This window comes from Heterocephalus glaber, unplaced genomic scaffold, assembly GCF_053883595.1.
Source record: "Heterocephalus glaber isolate CG9 unplaced genomic scaffold, H.glaber_assembly_v1.0 deba00001442, whole genome shotgun sequence".
Lineage (NCBI taxonomy): Eukaryota > Metazoa > Chordata > Mammalia > Rodentia > Bathyergidae > Heterocephalus > Heterocephalus glaber.
This window is the reverse complement of record NW_028258296.1, coordinates 4,418,520-4,440,709: the sequence shown is the minus strand read 5'-3', so window position 1 is coordinate 4,440,709 and position 22,190 is coordinate 4,418,520. Positions and strand designations below refer to the sequence as shown.

Genomic DNA, 22,190 nt, shown 5'->3' with positions numbered 1-22,190 from the left:
AATCAGTGTTGGTTTGAAATCGACTTGATCTGCAAGGAGGATAGCTACTCCTGCTTTTTTTCATGTTCCTGTCAATACATGGAGTATTGTTTTTCACCCTTTAACTTCTAGTGTATGAATTTCTTTTTGAATTAAGTGTATTTCTTGTATGCAGCATATTGTTGGATCTTGCTTCTTGACCCATTCTGCCAGTCTATTTCTTTTGATTGGTGAATTGAGACCATTAAAACTGATGGTTATAACTGATACATAGTGACTTATCATTGTCATGACTTTTTCTTTTTGTTGGATTCTCCCCCTTATGTTTAGTTCCTTGTCATGCCTGATGGATTCATTCTGCTGGGCTTGCTGGGGTTGTGATCCTCACTGTCTTTTCCTAGGATATTGTCTAAAATTTTTTGGAGTGCTGGTTTGGCATTCATGAAGTTCCTAAAGTGCTCTTTGTCTTGAAAGTATCTCATTTCTCCAGCAATTTTTTTTTTTCATACTGGGGATTGAACTTGGGACCTTGTGCTTGCGAGTCAGTTGGTGGAACCACTGAGCTAAATCCCCAGCCCCACTGCATCAGTTTTGAAAGATAGTTTTGCAGGGTACATCAATCTGGGTTGGAGGCTGTTTTCCTTTAGGGCTTGAAATATGTTACTCCAAGTTCTTCTTGCCTTGAGGATTTGCATTGAAAAGTCTGCTGTGATTCTGATGGGCTTTCCTTTGTATGTGATTTGCTTCTTTTCTCTAACTGCTTGTAGAATTTTGTTCTTCTGTTGGGTTTCTGGAATCTTCATTATATGCCAATGTGTAGATTTTTTTTTTTTTGATCAAGGCTAGTTGGAGTCCTATATGCCTCACTTATCTGTATGTCAAGTTCTTTTCCCCTGCTTGGGAAGTTTTCTGCCATCACTTCTGTGAACAGTTTTTTTATGTTGTCTGCATTCTCTCTTGTTTCTTCATTGACTCTGCTCAGTCATATGTTATTCTTTTTTGAATCATCTAGCAGCTGCTGGATTGATTACTCATGGTCCCTTACTATTTTAAAGAAATTTTTCTTTTCCTGGTCACTGTTTGCAGTCTTATCTTCTATATCTGAAATTCTGTCCTCTCGCTGGCTCATTTTTCTGTTTAAACTTTCAATGGAGCTTTTAATCTCCTGGAGATCTGTTTTCATCTGTTTCATGGATTCCATTTGTTTCCTATGGTGGGATTCCACCATGTTCCTCAGCTCCCCTATTTTTTTTTTAATCTGTGTCCTCTCTAGATTTATTAATAATGTCTTGCACTATGGGCACAATCTTTGCTGTTATCTGAGAAATTATTTCTGATTTCATTTTTTCCAGATCCTCTTTTGTTGCCAGTTCAGGGAGTCCAGGTGGTTGAGTATCAGATTGTTCCATATCATTTCCATTTGGGATTGCTTTAGGTGATCTGGAAGTCTGGTTTTGAGACTTGTTTTCATTTCAAGGCAGGGGGGATGGGGTTGCTGCTGGAGCCTGCGCTGCTCACCTCCTCAGTGCTAGGTGGGGCTCTGCTCCTCTACACTGGGGTCAGTAGTACTGCAGCCTGAAAGGCTCAGTTGCTTGGTGCCAGGGGCCTCTCCCTATGTTTGTTTCTTAAAGTCCTTATATTTAGAAAGTGAGGAATATACCATGTGATTTACATATATAACCCTTATTTGCATAAAGTTAAAGCTGGCAATACTATGTAGGTTCTGAAGTCAGGGAGGGAATTTCACTGGTTTTAGTGAAAACTGCAAATGGGGTGAACTGTGAGTGTCAGGGACCCTGGACACCCGGGCACACAGGCCAGCAGCTCTGTCTGACAGCTACAAATTGAGCTGAACTGTGATCTTTAAGATCTCTTCAAGTGTGAATGTTCTACACCTTTCGATTCCACATAAGGAAACACTGGAGTTTAGTCTAGGATCTCGCCAGTGTCTTCTGTGAGATGCACCTCGAGATGCACCGTGGTGCTCAGTGTGGGTCTGAGGAGCCCTGCTTGGCAATGGATCTTCAGAATGACCTCTTCCCAAGCTCATCTCTTCTCTTCAAATGACATGTGAATAAACTTCCCATTCCTTTGAGCTCACCACATCCATGGTTTATCACAATGGCAGCAGAAAGCTGTTGATCTTGGTGGAGGAGAGAATTCCCAGCACAGTCACTGTCCAGAGCCACTTCCCCTCAGTGGGGATGGCATGTGTGCATGAGACCTGGCAGGTGGCCAGCTCTCCTCTGGCCTCGGTCCCTCTGCTCTGCACTGCTCTGTGACCCACCTGCTAGCCAGATGCCACTTTCAGATTAAAGGACACAGACAAAAATGAGTCCAAACAGTTTTCCTATGGTTACTGCCAGGGTTTGGATAAGGTTTGGGTCTGTCCCACAAAGGGTCCCATGCTAGAAGCTTGGTCCCCTGCACAGTGACACTGGAGGTAAAGGAGGTCAGCAGTGGGCCATAGTAGGAGGTAACTAGGTCACTGGGTGCTGCCATCAGAAGGGGTTAGTGTAGCTCTCGCAGAGTGAGTTATTCTCATGAGAATGGGGCTATCACAGACACATGGCTCCCTCTGCACATGGCTAGCTTCCTTTTCATTCTTGGCCATATTGAGATGCAGTCAGAGCCCAGTCAGGGGCCATGCTGTTTAGACCCTCAGGCCACTAGAAAGATGGTCAAGCAAACCTCTTTTCTTTGTAAACTGTCTAGTCTCAGCTATTTTGTTATAGGAACAAATAATGGATCTAATACAATCGCCCTTAGCTACACCACAGGATATAGCATAAAATACAGGCATGCTTAATCTCTCAGGGACCCCATTTCATCAGCTGCTATGATGGTAGCATAGATAACATGTGAAGAACTCCAGTAGTAGGGTAAATGATCATTAGATGTTGGTTTCCTTCTGCTCTGCAGAGTTGTATGTGTACCTGTGTGTTCCTTTCATTGCTCCTATTTACCTGTAATCACCTCAATCACCTACAAACTTTTGGTGGATGAATTTGTTTTTCATTCATCAGTGATTTCCCCTCTGTTTCATTCATCTTTTATGCATAGTCTGGCATACTGCATCACACATAGGAGGGTTTCACTAAATATTTGCCAAATGAATGGAAAAAAAATAAGTTAAATTTGGGGCATACCATGATTGAAATATTTTAGGGCTGGAGTCTTTTATTAAAATTTGTCAGCAAAAATGCTGTGGGGGACCCTTTTTTGCTGCTATAGTTTAAAGTGTCCCCTCTCCACACCACAAGAAGGTGAACATTTTTGGCTGTCTGTCTAATAGAAGAAGAGAACCCAGTGGAATTTTCCAGGCTGGCAACTTTAGGGAACTACTAATATTTTTACAATATATGATATTAAAAACATTTGTATGTGTGCCCAGAAACCTTTAAGGCAAGGATTTCAGCAGCCAATTTTATTTGACTTGAGAAATCTAATAAACAAGCAATACAGCCCTGCTATTGTTCTTTAAGTAAAAATTAGAGATCTGCATTTAATAGCAGCAAAACAAAAACATCTCAGGGCAAAGGAGTGTGTTGTGTCGCCACGGAGGTGTCAGTCAAGTGGGTACTGTGGGGGGGGGCTCCAGAGGGGCCCTGGTGTTTGGCTGGATGACAACTTAGTTAAATGCCACCAAGCAAAGGCTGGTGAGAGAGAATGCAAGTGACCAACCATCATTTTTCTTCTCTCCTGGAGGAGCCTCATGCGAATTGCACAAGCAGCTGAAAATTCAAGTGTGATTCGCAAAATGTGTTAAAGTCTTCATCCCATAAACGATTCAGCAGTTCAGGAAATGAAGCTCAATGAAAAAAATTTGAAAGTATCAGTTACGGATGTGAGGTGAACACAGCGTCTGAGGTTTGTAGCCCTCGGGGGCGGGGGCTACAGATCCACGGGCTGCAGAGGGTGGGCGGCTTGGGACAGGTGGCCTTCTCACCTCTGGCTTCCTTCCCCGCCTCTGCCCTGGGGTGAGGGGATTAGAGGGGGCGCAGCTGCAGCTGCAGGGGTGACAGGCTGGACGGTGAGGCGAGTTAGAGACTAGAAACAGGCAACCAGTGTACTTACTGCTCGCTTGGAAGCGACGAGTTTCTCGACATGGCCTTTGGAGACAGGTCATAGTCGCTGTCTGATCTGTAGAGAAAGGACTCTCGGCGCTGGCTGTGCCCGGGAAAGGTGGCGTGGAGCACCAGCCCCGAGGACGAGCTGGCCTGGGGGTCCAGCGGGCTCCGACCAGGGGAAGGGCCATTTTCCACGTCAAAGCTGAAAGAGAAAGCAGGACACTCCGGTCACGTGAAAGTCACAGGGGAGGAGGCCATGCGTGGCAGGTCCATCAGGCTGGAGACTTCACCAACAGTTGTGACCCTCAAAGCGGTTCCAAGCTGCTGTCACTATTCCCATTTTGTGTATAGGAAGCCAAGTCACACACAGTCGTCTGCCCAGGTCCCCTACCTGTCAACAGTGACCCAGAAGGTGAACCCTAGCCCCCAGAGTATTGTGAGACATGGAGCTGTCAGGCCAGGACAGTCTTGCTGCCCGAGTGAATGTCACAGCCTCGCTAAGACTCAGTGCATATTTCTAAGTGTTTCGGGAACAAAATGTTATCCTGACAACATGCACTATTTGATTAGATGGGGCCTGAGATTTCATATTCATGTGCAAGTTTAGCTTGCAGAAAGTGACTTAATCGATCTGATAAAGGCAGATTCCCCTTCAGGGCTGCTCTGGGAGGAGGAGGCCCTAGCAGGCTCTGGTGGGGCCAAAGCGAGACTACTGGCGCCTCCCTCACACCGAGTAGGTGCTCTCGAGCCCAGATTTGCTTGGTGGGCTTCTTTCCTGCTCTTCCTTGCCCCTCCTGCCCTTTCACTCCATCTCTGTCCCTTTTGCAAAACAGCCACCTTCCCCTTACCTATCATCTGTCTTTTAGTTTGCTCTTTAATTTATTCATATTTAGGGCTTCTCCTGTAAGAGAAACCATGTGATATTTAATATGAAGCTCGTGTCTCTGATTTATTCCCACCTAACATTATGGCCCCAGGTGCAGCCATTTTCCTACAAATGACTTCAGTGAGTTTTCCTTCCTTATGAGCCCACAATTATTTGAACAAGCTCTGACCAATGAATGTACAGACAGAAGCAGTAGCAGTTCTGTCTGTTGTTTTCTCTCCCTATCCTGGTATTTCCTTCGGCACTGTGTGCCGCCCATGTTCTCCTTTATGGGTTCAAATGCATTTTTCTTGTATATTCGACCCCCTTTGGCCTTCAGGGGACAGCAAGTTGGACCCAAGCTGGACCCAAGCACTTCTCTGTATGACACACTGCTCCCCAGCTAACACCTGAAGAGGGATGTGGGGCTCGGATAGCACCTTTCCAACTTGGACCTCAATAGCTAGCTTCCTTCAGAATCCAGCTGCCATCATTTTTTCTATGTTTTTTGTTCCTTTCTTTCACTAATTCTGACAATGCAGTTCTCTTTGGGTGGGTTTTGCTTACAGTTCTTCATTTTGCAAAGAGCTTTCTAATGTATTACTTCATTTAATCCTAAAAAGCCTGTGACGTAGATAATATGATTCTACTCTACACTTGAGGTACATAGGACTTAAGAACATACAGATGCCTTGCTTATAGTAACAGGCTAGAATAGGAGCTCCCCCGCTCCCTCCTCCATGGGGGAAATGCTCTAAGACCTCACTGACACACAGAGGGTGACAAATCCTATATATAATACATTCCCCCTAGAGATACATATCTATGACATTGGTTAATTTATAAAGTAGGCATGGTAAGAGATTAATAGCAAATACTAATAAACTAGGATAACTTTTACAATATACTCAAATTATTTTAAACTTATGAACTAGTTACTTCTGGAATTTTCCACTTAATATTTTTGAACCATGGCTGACTGCAGTGACAGAAACTGAGCAAAGTGAAACCACAGATACGGGGTGCAGGAGGGATCAATTATAATCTGTAGATAGGGCAATGGAAGACCAAAGTCCTCCAACTTGTTTCTTCACATTTTTGGATTTCTCTAATCACAGAGTTCCAGAATTGGCCACGGGACAGTGGAGTGTGATTTCCTTTCATTCTCTGGACTAAAAAAAAATGCTCTTGATCAGGACTTGGAAAGCTGAGGCAGGAGGATCACTGAGCAAGTCTGGGCTGCATAACGAGATCAAGGCCAGCCTGAACTACATGTTGAGACTTTGTCTCAAAAAACCAAAAGCCAAACCAAAACAAAACAACCAAAAAACCCCCAAAAAACCAAAAAGCCCATCAGACAACCTGCACACTCCAGGAGTCTGATAAAAAGTAGCAAGCAAAACCCTTTTGAGTAAAAGGATGAAGACTATGGATGAGCATGAGGGCTGAGCCAGGGTGTATTTGGCCTCTCAAGAGGCAAGCATGGATTTTCCCAGCAGGCAGTGGTCTGGGGGCAGCAGGCGGGGAGCCCCCCCATCACAGCTCAGCAGCAGCAGGCCTAGGGGTGGTCACCATCTCCACACAGGCTACAGGAAGTGAAAGACAATGAAGCCAACTTGCAGAGCTGAGCAACATAAAAAACTGCCCTGTGGAGGCTGTAGAATCTGCAAGTCCAAAGATGGGGAGAGGCCTTCAGCAAAATGATGGTGGGCCCCAGCTCGGAAGCTGATGTGTGTTCATGTTGCCACTTATCTGGTACGCGTCCGCACAGCCTGCTGGGTATTAAAACAACTAACTACTTTTAAAACAGCTGGCACCCAGCCCCTGTCCCCAGACCCTGCAGGATGGGCTGGAGTTAGTGGCAATCCAGTTACCAGAGGGCTGGCATGTGGAACAGCAGGCGACCTTCAGCCCCAGCCCGTGGCCTGGGTCCACCTCACTGGTCAGTGCTCATGTGGGTACCAGCCGTGAAACGCTATGGATGTTGCTCCTGTGGGTATCTGCGCCAAAGGCTCAGCAGAGATGCCAAGTGGCTGAGCCCACACAGCTCTCGGGGCTTTCTCCATGCTGGCTTCCACCAGGGCTGGCTCTGCCCTCTTTTCTGCTGGAGCCAATCCTGCTGGGCAGAGGGTGAGTCCACAAAGCATTTCCCTGGGCAGTAAGTGTCCCAGCACCTCCTGTCCCTCATGCTCATTAGCATCCAGAAGTTCTACTCTGCCAGGTAAGTGAGGGCTAGACCCAGACACTCAAACCCTCTCCACGCCATTCCTCTTTGGATGGGTTTTCTGGTTCCCCTACTCTGCCTAATCTCATAGCAGGCTTGCTGGAATTTGGAGGAAGCCAGGGAAGAATTCCCTGGTGTAAAGAAGCAGTCTTAGTGAGACAAATGGCCTTTCATATTCCCTGGGGCACTGTTTCAAAGCAACCAACACAGATGCGAAGCTCTGGAACAAACATGAATCACCAACCAGACACCAGCCCCAGTGACAGCAGAATTAGCAGGCCGACATCACAATCCGTCCCACAGACCCAGCGGGGAGGGGGGTGGTGTGTTGAGGGAAAAGGGATGATGGAGACAGACTTAACAAGCAAAGTGAACACACCCCAAAAACAGAAATAGAATTAGGAGGAACGGCGGGTCTGCAACAGCGGGAGCAAGCACACAAATACGGTCATGATTTATGTAAGGTAATTTTGCCCCTGCCTTAATCAGGACTCACATTTCACCTTTAGGCTTCTTGAGATTAAAGCACTGTGGAAGTAATATAAAATGTTACATAAAACTTAGACAAGAGAGAAAAGAATAGCATCACTGCTACCAGTTTAGAATTTTTCCATCTGATTTTTTTTTCCTGCAGCTTCAGATCCTGATTTTTTTTCACAAGGTTTTACCTTTCTAGAATTAATCCTTTTTCTCAGGCTCCTTAATAGCTCATCCAGTCATTGTACCAAAATTTCCTTAACTTTTTTTTTTTTTACCATTCTATGCACGACCTAGTAGGGTTGCAGTTGGTATCTTTCATTTTGCAGTTACTTCAAAGTTTAGCTGAAGCCATGGAGGAGTTTCAGAAAGAGTGAGAGAGGATGTCCCTTACATGTTTCAGAATATCTGACATGGCCATATGCAGCGTGATGCAGAACTAAGGTGAATGTTTAATTTTTTTTAAATAATGACATTAAAAGACACATTTTCATGAATTCCCTCAAAGTACTCCCTTCACTTCAAAGATACTTATTCTATCAGTCTTGCCACTCTCTGGGCAGTTCTTCAAGTCTTCTCTCCCACGAGTTTCACTGTCCCAGCTGCCTCGATTCCTGAACCAGTTCAAAATGTTTCCCTTCCATGGTCATTTTGAGTTAGGGAAAGGGCCAGAAGTCGCCAGATCTGGTGAATAAGGTGGATGAGGACACAGCGTCATGGTTTTTTTACAAGTTGCCTTTCTGTTGGAGCCCAGCAGCCGGAGTCACCATATTTTTGATCACACCTCATAAAGGCATTCACAAAACAGGACTTTTAGAACTGCTTCAGAAAGTGACAAGAACACGGGGATAAGTGTATCTGGATCAAGGGGAAGAGTTGAGGGTGACTCACGGCAATTCTTCTTTTACTCATTCGTTTTAAGTTTTTCTAAAATATCGCCATATTTCTCGGTCGCAGCTCATCTGCCCGCCTGGAGCGGGGCGCTCACGTCCAGCGTGCGCACAGAAACAGTGCTGACCACGGCCTTTCTTCTGGACCAGCGAGCCCTCCCTGCAGCCCCAGCTTTCTGGCTTGCGGGACTGCCTGCGGCCTGCTCACCTGGACCTGCCTCTCGGCCGACCTTCCTGTTGCAGGTCTGATTTGACGTTTTCACCGCTGTACCCCGCGCTGTGTCTGCCCCTCTCTGGTCCTGGGGTGGGGGTGGCATGGGATGGCACACGTGAGACACGGAGGTGCCCTTCCCCCCACTGCCCCCACAGGACACTGGCTTCTCCTCGGCTCGGGCCACCTCCAGTGACGCGGGAGCCCCCTGTGGCCTTAGGAGCTCAGGCAGTAGAGCACCCTGCATTCCCTTAGCTCCACGACCCCTGAGCTATCGAAATCCACGGGCAGGGAAGTTCAAGCCCCTTACATAAAACAGCATGGAGGTGACGTAGAACCCCACAGACCCCCACCCCGCCAGCAACTCCTCTCTAGATCATTATGATGCCTCGTGCGACGTCACCACTGGGTAAACAGCTGGTTTGCTGAGTTCCGGAGGGAATGGTGGTATCAGAACATCTGTACAAGTGCCAGACAGACACAATTTGTTTCTCAGATAGTCTCTCTCTGGGACTGACCACCTCCACAGCCAAGAAGCGCAGGCCCAGCGCACTTCACACCGCACCTGTGCTCTTCTGTCCAGCTCTCCAATCTATCTATCTGGCCACTTCCCACAAAGCTGTTGCCCTCAGGCAATAATATTATTCATTTTTGTGTTGCAGGCATTTGTAGCAGAGCCCTGTGACTAGCAGGTCTTCAAAAGGTCATCCAAACGGATTCAAGAAATCCTAAGACACTGGGAATGTTTTTCTTCTGTCCTTTCCCTCTGACTCTAGGACATAGATTTCTCCTGTTTCCTTCAAACGAGTCTGTAGAGATGTGGCTTTAATTTCTTTGATGAGGCATGTGAGACAATGATCTACAAATTCAATATTTCCTTTTAAAAACGCATAGTTGTGTTTTCCCTGAGCAAAACAGACTTGCATAGAAAAGTCACCAGCTTAGATGGCTGAACCCGTGACGTTGTCGCAGAGACCCCGTAAGTAAAAAGTCCTCTCACCAGCATCTGTTTGCCCTCACCTCACCTGTGTTTCTATAAAGGGGGCATCCCCGCCCCACGCCTCTCTCCTGGAGGCCTCCACTACCCCAGAGCCTGGGGCGCTGGTGCTGGGTGGGGACAGGAGCAGCCAGCAGATGGCAGGAGACCGCTGCTGCTTCCTCGAGGCTCCCAGCTTCGGTCTGAGCCTGTGGAGCAGCTCAGAGACTGGACCCAGGCTTTTTCATCAGCCTGGAAGGAAGACTGAGGGCTACAGAACCGATCCTCAAGGAGCACATGAAATCTTTGATTAAACTGAGAGAAGGTTACTTCTGAGAATTCTAGCGAAGCCAGGTGGTTGCAGAATTGCCTGCAGTTGTCCCCGGCGTGGTTGTTTCCTGACCCACAATTAGTTCCACAAACCCCAGTTCCTGGAACAAAGACACATGGAGCAATATTCCAGGAAGAACTCAATTCTGAATCAGTGGGCATTTTTCTTTCTCAAGTCAGCATTCTCCAGATGAGCCTCGCTGGCTTATCCTGACCAACGGTCTGCCTGGAAAGACCGCAGACCCCAGGAAAGAGGTTTACACTCAAGGGTCCAGCTAACAGCTTCCTGCCTTTTGAGGAAGAGAACTCTGCTGTCCTGAATTTGCCTTCTTTCTCAGAAACCAGTCACTGGACATCCTCTTCATCACTGAATTCTCCCTACAACTCTGGTAGGCCAATTCTCTTCGACTAGTTTCAAAGAGGAAAAAATTAGGCTCTACATGAAGCTTCACTTGAGAAATCTGAGTGTGTGACCCCTTTGTGTCATACCCTGCTGTCTGCACCCAGGGTCCTTCCTGCACCCCATGAGCCCTGCTCCATGAAGGACAGACTGACAGGAAACAGACTCCCTGTGCCCCGTCCCTCACTGCTCAGTCTCTTACCACTCAGATGAAGCTGTGGGGTAGAAGACCTCTGAGTGCCTCCAAGATGAGGCGTCACATTGGCCTCTCGGAGGACAAAAAGATTGGTTTTGTGTTAATGGTGATGATCATTCACTCATTCAAAAATAATTTACTGAGCACCCACTAGGAAACAAGGCATCGCTGTTGGCCTGAGACTGTAGCAATGTGCCAGACAGGAAGGGTCCATGGGCAAAGGATGGGCAGTAGGCAGTCCAATAAGACACGTTCAGATGAAGGGGTTGGCCACAGAAAAAGAAAAGGAAACATAAGGGTACGGTAGACACAGACTCAGAGGAGAGTCTGCTTTAGTCTGCGTGGTCAGCAGGCCCCCCCGACAGAGCCCCATGGCTGCCTCCTGCCCACACTGGGCTGCACAGCTCGCCTTTCTCGGGGGATGGCGTTTGGGTTGAGATCGGATAAGGCTATGGCCAAGGTTGCCCTCTCATTCTTTCTTGTCTTCATTCCTACACCCCCTTTCAACCACGAATTGGGTCAGATGATGCTTGGAATTTAGTACCAATTACTGTATTAAACGAATGACCTAATTTTCTCTATGCTTGAGCTTCTTTCTGAGCTGAGTCAGTTGTCCTACGATAATATATAGTTACAGTTGTTATTTGTAAGTATATATAAGTATACATTATTACTATATTAGTATACATCAATACCGATATATACCTTATCATATATAAGTATACATTAACAACTAAAACAATAATTATAGTTATTATAGTTACTGATATGGTTGCAGCCATATTAACATCTAGGTATTTCTGTACATGGGTAGACACCTAGTCCTAGCATAACACCTGTCCTGCACATTGTTAGTTCCCTAGTCTTCCCTCAGTGGGCTGTGTTTCTAAAGACACAGAATACCTTTTCCCTATTTTTTACCTTCCTTGCCTGTCAAGCTGTAGGTACTTAATAGATGTCTGATGAACAAACAAATGAAAGAATGAATGGCTTAGGGCCAAGGATGTTCCACAAACTCCCCTTCGTATCTATTACAGCACCCATGGCTCCTCCAATGAGGACTGTGAGTAGTGTGGGGAAACTGAGTCATGCCTTGCTCCCAGCTTTAGCCAGCCATGCAAAGCTATCCCCACAAGGCAGGACCAGGGTTTTGCTACTAAAACCACCTCTTCCATGGAACACCCACCCAAAGGAGAAGGCCAGCGAGCACATGGTGGCAGCAGCGCTTCCATCCCCTGGTGTGGATGGTGGGAGAGAGGGAGAGAGCACAAAAATTCCTCTCCATGGTCCTTTGGCAGGAAGCTTTCTTTTGCTGAGGACTTTTATTGCAAACTGTTTCAATTATCACTCGAGATTCTTTTTGAGGCTAGACACATTTCACCGAAGAAATAGGAGAACTGAAAAATTAATGCCAACACACATTTTTTCTAGTGAGATTGTAAGATAGAGGCCATTTTTAAAGAGTTTGTTTCAAATGCTCAGGAGTATATTTTGTTATAATCCATAATAACTTCACTTTGTGCTATTCTTATGTCATACTATTTAACCCACAAGAAAAACAAGACCCGATGCAAATAACCCTACCTCATAATCACAAGACCATTTTTTCTAGCAAATTTACAAAATGTCCTATCTAGTTCCAAGTTAGAAATAAGAATTTATAATGTGAGTGCAAATTTCTTTCTCTTTTCTAATTATGGCTGAAATTTCACAGGGCTCCTCTCAAACCTTCACTCAGTAAAATCCGCTAAGGAACATGACAACTCTGAACAGTAGGAGTCATTTTCTACAGCACAGTCATTCTCAGGAAAGATGGAGCCCCATGAGGGGACACGCTTTTCAGGAAGATCAGACAGAGGGTGTGGGGACAACATTGTGTGTACCCAGGATGCACTGTGGGTATACGGATCACCCTACTAGACCAATACGTTTCACACTACATTCTCTACTTTTTAAAAGAAATTGTAGGAAACATTCAAATGCTCTCTTAACAAGATATAAATACTCCAGTTTCTGAGTGAGGTATTCTTGCCAATAACAAAATCAATTAATTAAATAAAATATTTATGGGGAAGTAATGGTGCCAGCTTTCAGGAGCTCAAGGGTAATTAGGGAAATGAAATTAATCTGGGAAAACTAGCTCTTTCTCAACCGGAGACAGCTTCAAGACGTTACTGCTTTTGTAAAGTCTCACACATCATCTGGAAGTCATCTCCAGGAAGGAGCTGGAAACCAGTACCTGAAGTAATGCAGCGAAATGGTCTGGTAGCCTCTGTTTGTGTACCTCAGTGACGGGGAACATGTTAACCCCAAGAGGCAGTGAATTTCAGTTTGGGATTGGTTTAATTCTTTATGACTTGGGTCAGGAAACTGCTCTTCTTCTAGCCCACTTCCCTGTCCTCATACACTTATTGGCCTATTATTCGCCCATTGTCCTCCTGTGTCAAGGTAGCCGCCTCCTACTCAGTTAGACCAAACAGAATAATCCCTAATTTTATTTCCTTTCTCGGGCTGTCCATCCGACATGGGAACCATACACTTCTCGAAGGCCACCACAGCTTTGGGGCGCTCAGATCCTCATGGGAACGGAGGCCCTAAATGATCTCCCTGCACCCTCTCCCCACCGCAGCCTGTCCTTCAAACGCTTCTCCAATGACAGAAAGACCCATCTTTCAACACAAACGTAAAATCATGACGGTGCACTTGGAAGACCATCCAAACTTCCCCACGGATGGCGAATCTCTTGAGCCTCCTCTCTGGCCTCTGCTCAGTGTGCCGGGGTGGCTCTGTATTTTCGAAAGCTGGCACGTCTTTTCTTTACCAGCCCCGGGTCCTGCACATGCGTGCCCTGTTCACTGGTGATTTCTGTGTTCCTAACACACCCCAGTGCCCAGACATGGCTGAGTGAGTATCTCTCCAAAGAATGAATAAATGCTGGCTTCCCCACTTGTTTTCTCTTCTGTTCTTTGCATGGCTGCCTAATTATTCTTTAAGGGTTGGGTTAAGTCACTATTAAAAACTTTTCTCTGCCACTAACTAATAGGTCACGTGTCTTTGGAGGACCTATACCAGCTTTTTGCTACATTTGTGGTCCCTCTTAAAGTTGTCTTCCTTTTTCCTAAGACTTTAAGCCCTGTGATGGCCACCTGGGACATGCCGCTAGTTCGGAACAAACGTCTGTTGGATGAATTAGTACAGGCACAGGAGCCTGTGTGGGTATAATAAACACCACCACTACCACCATCAGGGGTCAAAGTGGACCTGCTTATTCATGTTTTTAAAAAGTATTTCTTCAAGGGCTGGGGACATAACTCACTGGTTGAGTGCTTACCCAGCATGCACAAAGCCCTGGGTTCCATCCCCAGCACCACAGAGGAAAAAGGGGAGGGGAGAAAGAGAAGAAAATAATAAGCATTTCTTCCTTCAAAGAGGGAATTATTTATTTCCTAACTTTGGGCCAACTTCCATACCAATTCTAAGGAAACTCAAATTTAAAATATCAGTTGATGTAAAAACCTGTCCCAGGTTTGAAGTATTTTTTGTGGTTATTACTCTGAGGTGATTTCAGAAAATGAGACTGGTTTTCAGATCAAATTTCATAAGTCATCAGCTTTCAGGAGATGAATTTCCACTCTTGGGTTTGTAAAATGCCATTACTTACTGTTTTAAGAATTTTGTACTCTATATTCTCTGGAGAACAAATAGGCCATCTATCTCCCTTGTGGTTGAGGTGGAAGGACAGGAGGGAGTAACTCAAATAATAACCATAAAATTGGAAATCAATGCCTCAGCCTCCGGCCTACATAGCTCTTAACAGTGTTTGCGTCAGTCCACATCTGGCCTCCAAATGTTATCGGTCGTGAACACCACACCTGCAGACAGCCTGGCATTTGGATTTCAAATATGCTTTTGGCGGGGGGGGGGGGGGGGAGAAAGTGAGGTGGGAAACTGAGATCCCAGAGGGTTTTCTTCTTCACATAGACAGTAAAGCACGGGACAGCTCTGCATCTTTTCCTCAGTGGTATCAAGCACATGGTCTGTGTCAGGCCAAGTGCAAGCATTTGGAACACAGTGCCTCATTTCACTGTGCTAATCACTTTGAGGAAGGAAGGAACTTGTTTTTATGGACGTGGAAACTGAAGTTTGAGGGTTTCAGTAACTCATTGACAAGCACTCTACCCACTATTTAGTGGTAATCCTGGATTGAAACCTAGTTTGATTGGATACACTAACAAATGGATCAACTGTAAACATCTGTTCTTCTCTCTAGCTACTCCAGATCGATTTCCATGATTTTGCTGCAGCTGCTTTCTTCTGAACCCTGCCCTTCCTCTTCCCTGTGGATTTTACTACTACAGAACAGCACTGTCTCCACATCCTCATTTTCCACATGGCGCCTGAGCAACTGTGCAGACTTATATCTAAAGCACACCAACCCTTGAACAAAAATAATCACGTAGACTTTCCTCAGACCCATGAAGTTGGAAGGTCTCATCACCAGCAAAACTGAAATCCAAGAAATGTTAAAGAAAATCCTTCAGGCAAAAGAAAAATAATGCCAAGTGGAAATCTGGGTCCACACAAAGGAATATTTATTGTTTCTTTTCATTGAAATCTCTTTAAAAGATGACTGACTGAGAAGTAGACATTAATTGTGTATTATGAAGTTCCTAACATGTGAAAGTAAATCACAAGACAAGGACACAAAGGCAAAGATGGGTGAAATGAAGTATACTTTGCAAAGATTCTTATTCTATACATAAAGTAGTGTAATAATGCCTGAAGGTAGTCTGCAGAAAAGATCTAAAGTAAACATTAACATCATTTAAACAGAGTTAAAGTAAATAAGCAAACAAAAGAAAGAAAACGGAGGCATGAAACAATTAGCCAAACACAGTGCAAAAAAGAGAAAAACGTATATCATGAACTTCTAGCCTATACTAAATTTGGCCTGAGTTGGCCACCATATTTCGAACCCTTACAGAATAATCTGCAATCCAATTCAGTACACACTAACTTTAAGAGTGCACTTTCGTGATATCTCCTCAGTCAGTGACAGGCTGCTCAGGTGAAGAGGGCTGCCAGGCCTGCAAATAAGACAAATGCCCAGTGGTGGCCAATCAAGCCGCTATTCTTCTCTTTCATTTCTGCCCATAAATACTGCCTGTCCCAGTGGTGAAGTGAAGCTCTCAGAGCTCTCTGGTTCAAGGATTTGCAACAATATAACTGTTTAATTTAATTTGTGTAAAGTTTTTCTTTTTAACAGAACAGATAAAATAAGCAGGAAACAACAGCACAGTAGATTTAAACCTGGCTGTCGCAAGAATCTCTTTAAATGGCAATGGTCTAAACACAATAATTAAGAGGCAGATATTTTCAAGATGGACAAAAATGTGTGTTCCAACTCTAGTGTGCTTCTAAGAGACCACTCTAAATATATAAAGATGCAAGTAGGTTAAAGAGAAAGGAATGGGGAATATATATCATGATGGCACTAATCAAAAGAAATCCAGAGTGGCTGTATTTATAGCCTGCTTGTTAGCAGATTTCAGAGCCAAAATTATTACCAGGAATAAAGAGGATCATTTCATAATACACAGGAGTCAATTTTATACTGGAAAGTGTGATAGTTCTAAATGCTTATGTGCCTAATATCAAGAGTGTCAAAATGCATGAGGCAAAAAATAAAACTGAAAGGAGAAATAAAAACATTCACAATTATAGTTTGAATAACTGATAGAACAAATAGAAAAGCCATAAGGAGAAGGAAGACTTGCATACATTATACGTCTGGCCTAATGGACAGAGCCTACACTTACCAATAGCTGAACACATGTTCTCTCCAGTGTGTGCGCAGAACTTTACCTAGACAGACAATGTTCTGAGTTCAAAGCAAGTCTGAACGTGCTTCTCAGAAAGTCCAACTCTTACCAAGTTTATTCTCTCACCAGAGTGAGATTTAGTTAGAAATAACCATAGAAAGATCCCTGGTAAAGGCCCAGTTATTCAGAAACTAAACATATTCTAAGTAATTCATGGGTCAAAGCCAAAATCAAAAGGGATATTTAAAGTATTCTGAACTGAACAGAAATGAAAACAGAAATGAAAACTGAACAGAAATGAAAACAAATGAAGTTTGTGAGATGCTGAGAAATCAGTATTTATAAGGAAGTCTACAGCAAAAGGAATGCCTACAGAAAATAAGAAAATAAATGACTTTGATATCTAACTTAAGAAGTTAGGGAAATAAAAACAAATGAATCCCAATAAGCAGAAGGAAGAAAAACAAAGATAAAATACAGAATGAAAATAAATGCAGAGAAGAGCTCTTTATTGATAGAAATATCAATTCTTTGATCAATAAAATTCAGAAAGCTCTACTCAAATTTAAAACCAAAACAAGTTCTTTGAGTGATCAATAAAATTCAAAAACTTCTAGTCAGATTTTGAGACAGAGAGAGAGATTGGGAGAATACAAGTACACAAGTTATCAATATTAGGAATGAGAGGAGATAAATTGAAATAGTTTGTGACGGTGCAGAATTCTGAAGAGGTAAGACAGTATCATGAATGACTTTAAAGCCAGTACATTTGAAACTTATATAAAATAGAAGATGGATGCACCTTGATTGTTAAGTGAAATAGATCAGACACACAAGTTTAAATAGTGCATGGTTTCTCTTATATAAGAACCCCAAAATATAAATAAAGAGCAAAATTAATGATAGATAATAGGAAGTAGGGAGGTAGATCTTTTACAAATAGGAAGGGACCAAGAGGTGGGGCAGGGGGAGCTCCATACAAAGAAGTGACTGCTGTGCACTATAAACATGAAGAACCAAGACACATCGTGTACGGGTACAAATTCCCTGTGATAATGGGATCATTATGTACACCAAAAAGTGTACCACTAAAATTGATCTAAACATAAAAATTGAGGAAAAAACATGAATAGGCTTGTATATTTTATAGAAAGTAAATTTTAAAGTTTAACACATTCCCACAAAAAACTCACTGCTTGCAAAAATGTAAGGAAATCACACCAATCATACCAACTCTTCAGAACATCGAAGGGAAGAGAAAACTTCACAACTCATTGCAAAAGGTCAGGATATCTCTGATGCCAAGGAGAAACAACCTCAAAAAATAAAATTGCCCATAAGGTTCCTGTGACACAGGTGGAACAATTCTAAAAGAAATTATAGTAAATCAACTCTACTAGTATTTGAAGAAGATTACACATTACGATCAAATGGAGTTTATCTAAAAAAATACAAGGTTATTATAATACTCAGAAACCAATGTAAATTGGCCTTGGTGGCACATGCCTATAATCCAAGCAATCTGGGTGGCTGAGGCAGGAGGGTTGCAACTTTGAGCTGAGTCTGTGTAGCTTAGTGATTTAGTGACATAAAAAATCAAAAAGGGCTGGGGATGTACCTCAATGTGAAGGGCCTGGGCTCCAGCCGCAGTACCACAAAACAAAGCAAAAATAATCAATGTAATTCAACATATTAAAGACAGGAAAACAAGTAAACAAAAGACATATGAATGTAGCACAAGAATTAACAAAGTACAACATCCATTCCTGATTTTAAAGGAAAAACTTCCACAAAATTAATAAAAAGAAAATTCTTTAATCAGGTAAAGGGTATCTATGAAAAACATACAGCTATCATCATACTTTTGGGTAAAATGCTGAATTATTTCTCCGTACAGTGAGGAACAAGGCAGGAACTTGCATTCCAGTTGCCCCTGTGCACACCACACTGGACCTGCAACGAGGCAGGATGGAGACACGGAAGCATCCAGGCTGGGAAGAGTAGCTTTGTCTTTGCTCATAGTGGTTGGCTGTAGAATACGGATCTAGTGAGCAGCTGAATGCAACAGGTGAATGGAGACGCAAACTGCGATCTGTCCTTACAGGGGGCCGCCGCTCAGCAACAAGAAGGAATGAACTACTGGTTCTCACCTCAACGCAGATGAACCCTAAACAGTTATGCTGAGGGGGAGGAGGCAGATGGAGGAGCATGCACTGTGCGATCCATTCAAGTGAAGTTCTGGGAAATGAAACTGATCTCTAGGGACTGACAGCAGATCAATGCTTTCTTTCCTGGGTGCAGCAGAACATAGCAGGGAGGGGGAGGGGAAGTTTGGGGGTTCGATGGATTTATTCCTTATCTCGAACACACAGGGGATTTCACTGGTGTAGATGTGTTGGAATTTTATGTTCTTTGAGACAAGGTCTCACTTTGTAGCCCAGGGTGGCCTCAAACTCATGGTAATCCTCCTGCTGCAGCCTCCTGAGTGCTGGGACTACAGGTGTGTGCCACCATGCCTGGCCTTGGAATTTTAGGTAAAAAATTTTTTTTGCATGTTGTTTGTACCTCAATAAAGATAACTTTTGCAAAAATAAAAAAGACCCATGATTGCCCAATGTGTTCCTCCATCAAATGCCTTGTCTTTTGGCAATTCTTTTTAAACCAAACTTCAAGAACTCATCTTTTAAGAGATAGCAGACTTATACACTGTTGATAGGAGTGTAGATTGGCATGGCCAGCACAAAAAGTAGTATAAACACAAGCTCCTGAGCAGCCTTTGACCGAACTATCACCTCAAGAAGGCCAAAGACAAGCTCGGCGGAGAAAGGTCGGCGTGTGGTGTGGACACAGGTGTTCCTGTGGGCCCAGGGGCTACACTGTTTTGTGCCACTGCATTGTTGTCTTCGGCTCTGTGGTAACCTTATGGAAGATGCATCCTGCTTCTATAAAATGACTTAGCATTGATTTTGCACCTGAAGAGTTTCAGAGACGTCAATGTTCCGAAAATACAGGGTATCAGGATTCTATTAGAGGTTAAGCAACGTCTCCAGGCTTTGTCAATATTCGTCGTTATTTTCAGAAATCCAATCTCGCTGTGATTGAAACCGGATGCTCGAGCACAGGTTACATCTTGCCCTGTGTCAGCTGGGAAGTGCCCCATTTGACCCCCAGATACCAAGGAGGAGCCAGGCAGGTCTGGGAGCCCAGCCTACCCTTCACCTTGCACTTCACCCTCAAGTGCAGCGCACAAACCTGACATCACCATGGCAGGGCAGGCTTCCGTCCTTCCTCCCAGAGCAATCATTTAAAAGGCAGATACAGGAGCAGTGTGCTGGAGTAGACAGAGAGGTCCTTCATTTTTAACCAATGTGAATTCACTTTCCTCTGCATTTGTCCATCCCTTTTGAAACTCCCATCCTGGGAAGGGCGTTGTTACTTTACAGATTCATCTTCTCAAAAGACAGAAACAGTGCCTGTCTTGAGTCCAAGTCCTTGAGGAAACACATTCGCAAATCCTCTTTTCAACTGCTCCTTCTGGGAGCCTGGCCTGCGAGTCGCTCACAGGGGGCCAATCCATTTGAGGGGTTGATTCATTGCACACTGTGGTCCCGAATACCCTCAGCTCTGCCGATATTTCATTTCCGTTTTATCTTTTCACAACCAATTCTCTCAGCATGGATCTCCCCTTTGATACTCCATTATCTTAACTTATTGGTAAATTACCAGGTCCAACCCAAACATCACCCACAGGAATCAGAAGCACGGCGGGGGCTCTCGCATAGCGCGTGCTCGGGACTCACAGTGGGAGGCGCTGTTCCTGCGTAGCCTCAATCATGGCATGGCTTAGACGAGACAAATGAAGCCACCACGTTCAGCAGTTTATCTGCAATTATTGTATTTTGCTTCTGAATTTTATGAGTCCCTTAACGTCTTCACTATTCTTCCCTATGTTTCAGAAAATTCCATTATGAAACATGACTAGCTTATTCTAGATGAGGAAGCTATAATATCCATTCTATTTCCCAGTTTTACAATTTAGATACTATTTTTAACATAGAATTGGGAGATGCTTGAGGTCATTTCTTATTTAACCCCCGTAGCAACAACTTACATTATTACGAGGAAAACTGACATTGGAGATAGTTGATTTTCTATTTTGTCTGTTTAATGGCTAACTGGTCTTCCAAACCATAAATCTCTATTCTATCTTGGAAAAAACACTGTAATAAGAAAGGACATAAAACTCTCAGACCTTTCCTATTAATCTCTGGTGCAGGAATATCATGTTAACCTGGTACTCGAAGCAATTTTCAAAAGCTTGTTAAGTTGTAGCATAAAACACCAAGTGTCATTTAACTTTCCTGGGTGAAAACCTCTAACTCAATCCCTGCTGACAAAAGAAAGTTCAAATGCCTCTGCTTAGCAGTGGCGGTCTTGGTGGTGTGATCCGAACTTGACCTTCGAAGCTTGTGTGCCTCGGTGCCCTTGCCCTGCTGAATCGTACTCCCTCTCAGTTGTGCTGATGCTTCGCCCTCTCCCACACCGGTAGGGGCGAATCTATGGCACGTGTGCTGCGCTGGGCTGTTTGTATCACTGAAAGCGATGGTGAACCTTTCAGAGACAAGTGGCCAAACTGCAACCCAAACTCATTTATTTTTTTAATCTTAAAGTGCCAACACTCCAATTGAACCTGAATACTGAAATTTTAGTTTAGAAAACACAAGTCATACATTAACATCTTTTGTCTTAAAAACATAACGGCAGAACTTTCAAAGATACAAAACAGCTTTTCATTGAAAGCTAAAAGTCTGCATTTGGCAGGCTTTTGCACAATTAATGTGATCTTTGCAGTTGTGCGCATCCTGACAATTTGTCAAACCTTGGCTGGTGTGACTTGGCTCATGTTCTAACAGAGAGGGCTCTGGCTGTCCACTGTGGCACGCCTTTCATAGGTTCACCACCACTGGTCTAGAGTATCTGCCATCTAGAATATCTCTCCTGCTATTTCCACAAACCAAGTATGAGCAAGAGTCTGGAACAGTGAATGAAGAGCCCATCAACCAGGGCGAGTCTGGCAACTCTAAGTGGGAGTAACTACTTAGAAAGCTCCCCTTACTTGTCAGAACCATTAAGAAATTCTCAGAAACTCAAGGCGTCCCATAGATGGTAGAAAATGACTATCCTGGGAAATACCTACTCAGAAGCAGCTTAATATACTGGATCAGGCAGAAGCTTTACATTGAGAAGGAGCTGGGTTTAGTAGAAGCTCTGCCACTTGCTAGCTAAAGGGTTTTGGATTTAGCTTTTCTGAGATGCAAAGTCCTCAAGTAAAATAGTGACAGAAGAGGAAGCTAAAAGCATGCTGTGAGGACTAAATTAAACAATGTGTGCAGAGACTCAGATGTTTAACACTGCAGTTTTCTGGCCATGCCAGGACTGGACAAATGAGTTAGAAGAGAAGTGGTAGAATGGTTTACACAGGGATTAAGAGTTCTCTGGCCTGTGCTGCTCTCTGAAACGTAATTGCCAGAAACCTGCAGACATCACAGAGTAGACCCTGAAGTTCTTGCATGGATCAGGAAGCTGGGGTTGAGTTGGCCTTGTCTGTGAAGGACTGCTGCTCACCTTCTGACAGTGGCTCCCGAAAGATGGCCCATATCTGGGAGTCTGGGTAGATTCCTGGAAGATCAGAGACTCAGGAGGGGCCAAAGTTCATGTGGCCGGAACAGAAGTGACCACCACTTGGAGTC

At 44.1% G+C, this 22,190-nt stretch overlaps 1 protein-coding gene and 1 long non-coding RNA gene across 10 annotated transcripts in view; one reads left to right on the top strand and one right to left on the bottom strand.

Annotated features, from left to right (window-relative positions):
- Nucleotides 1-22,190, bottom strand: part of Pde4b (phosphodiesterase 4B) — a 541,549-nt gene that overhangs the window by 114,600 nt on the left and 404,759 nt on the right. For all 8 annotated transcript variants that reach the window (XM_087212653.1, XM_013070989.3, XM_087212650.1 and 5 more), the window contains one exon: nucleotides 4,057-4,251. In XM_087212653.1, the coding sequence (XP_087068779.1) occupies nucleotides 4,057-4,251 (195 nt within the window). The remainder of the gene's footprint in view (nucleotides 1-4,056; nucleotides 4,252-22,190) is intronic.
- Nucleotides 7,443-13,542, top strand: LOC110348443 (uncharacterized). Of its 2 annotated transcripts, XR_002393692.2 has the most exons (5): nucleotides 7,443-7,602; nucleotides 7,945-8,059; nucleotides 8,573-8,748; nucleotides 9,379-10,411; nucleotides 13,167-13,542. It is a non-coding gene; the product is annotated as an uncharacterized LOC110348443 (long non-coding RNA). The 2 variants fall into 2 exon arrangements; XR_002393691.2 differs by lacking the exon at nucleotides 13,167-13,542 and having other exon boundaries at nucleotides 9,379-11,205.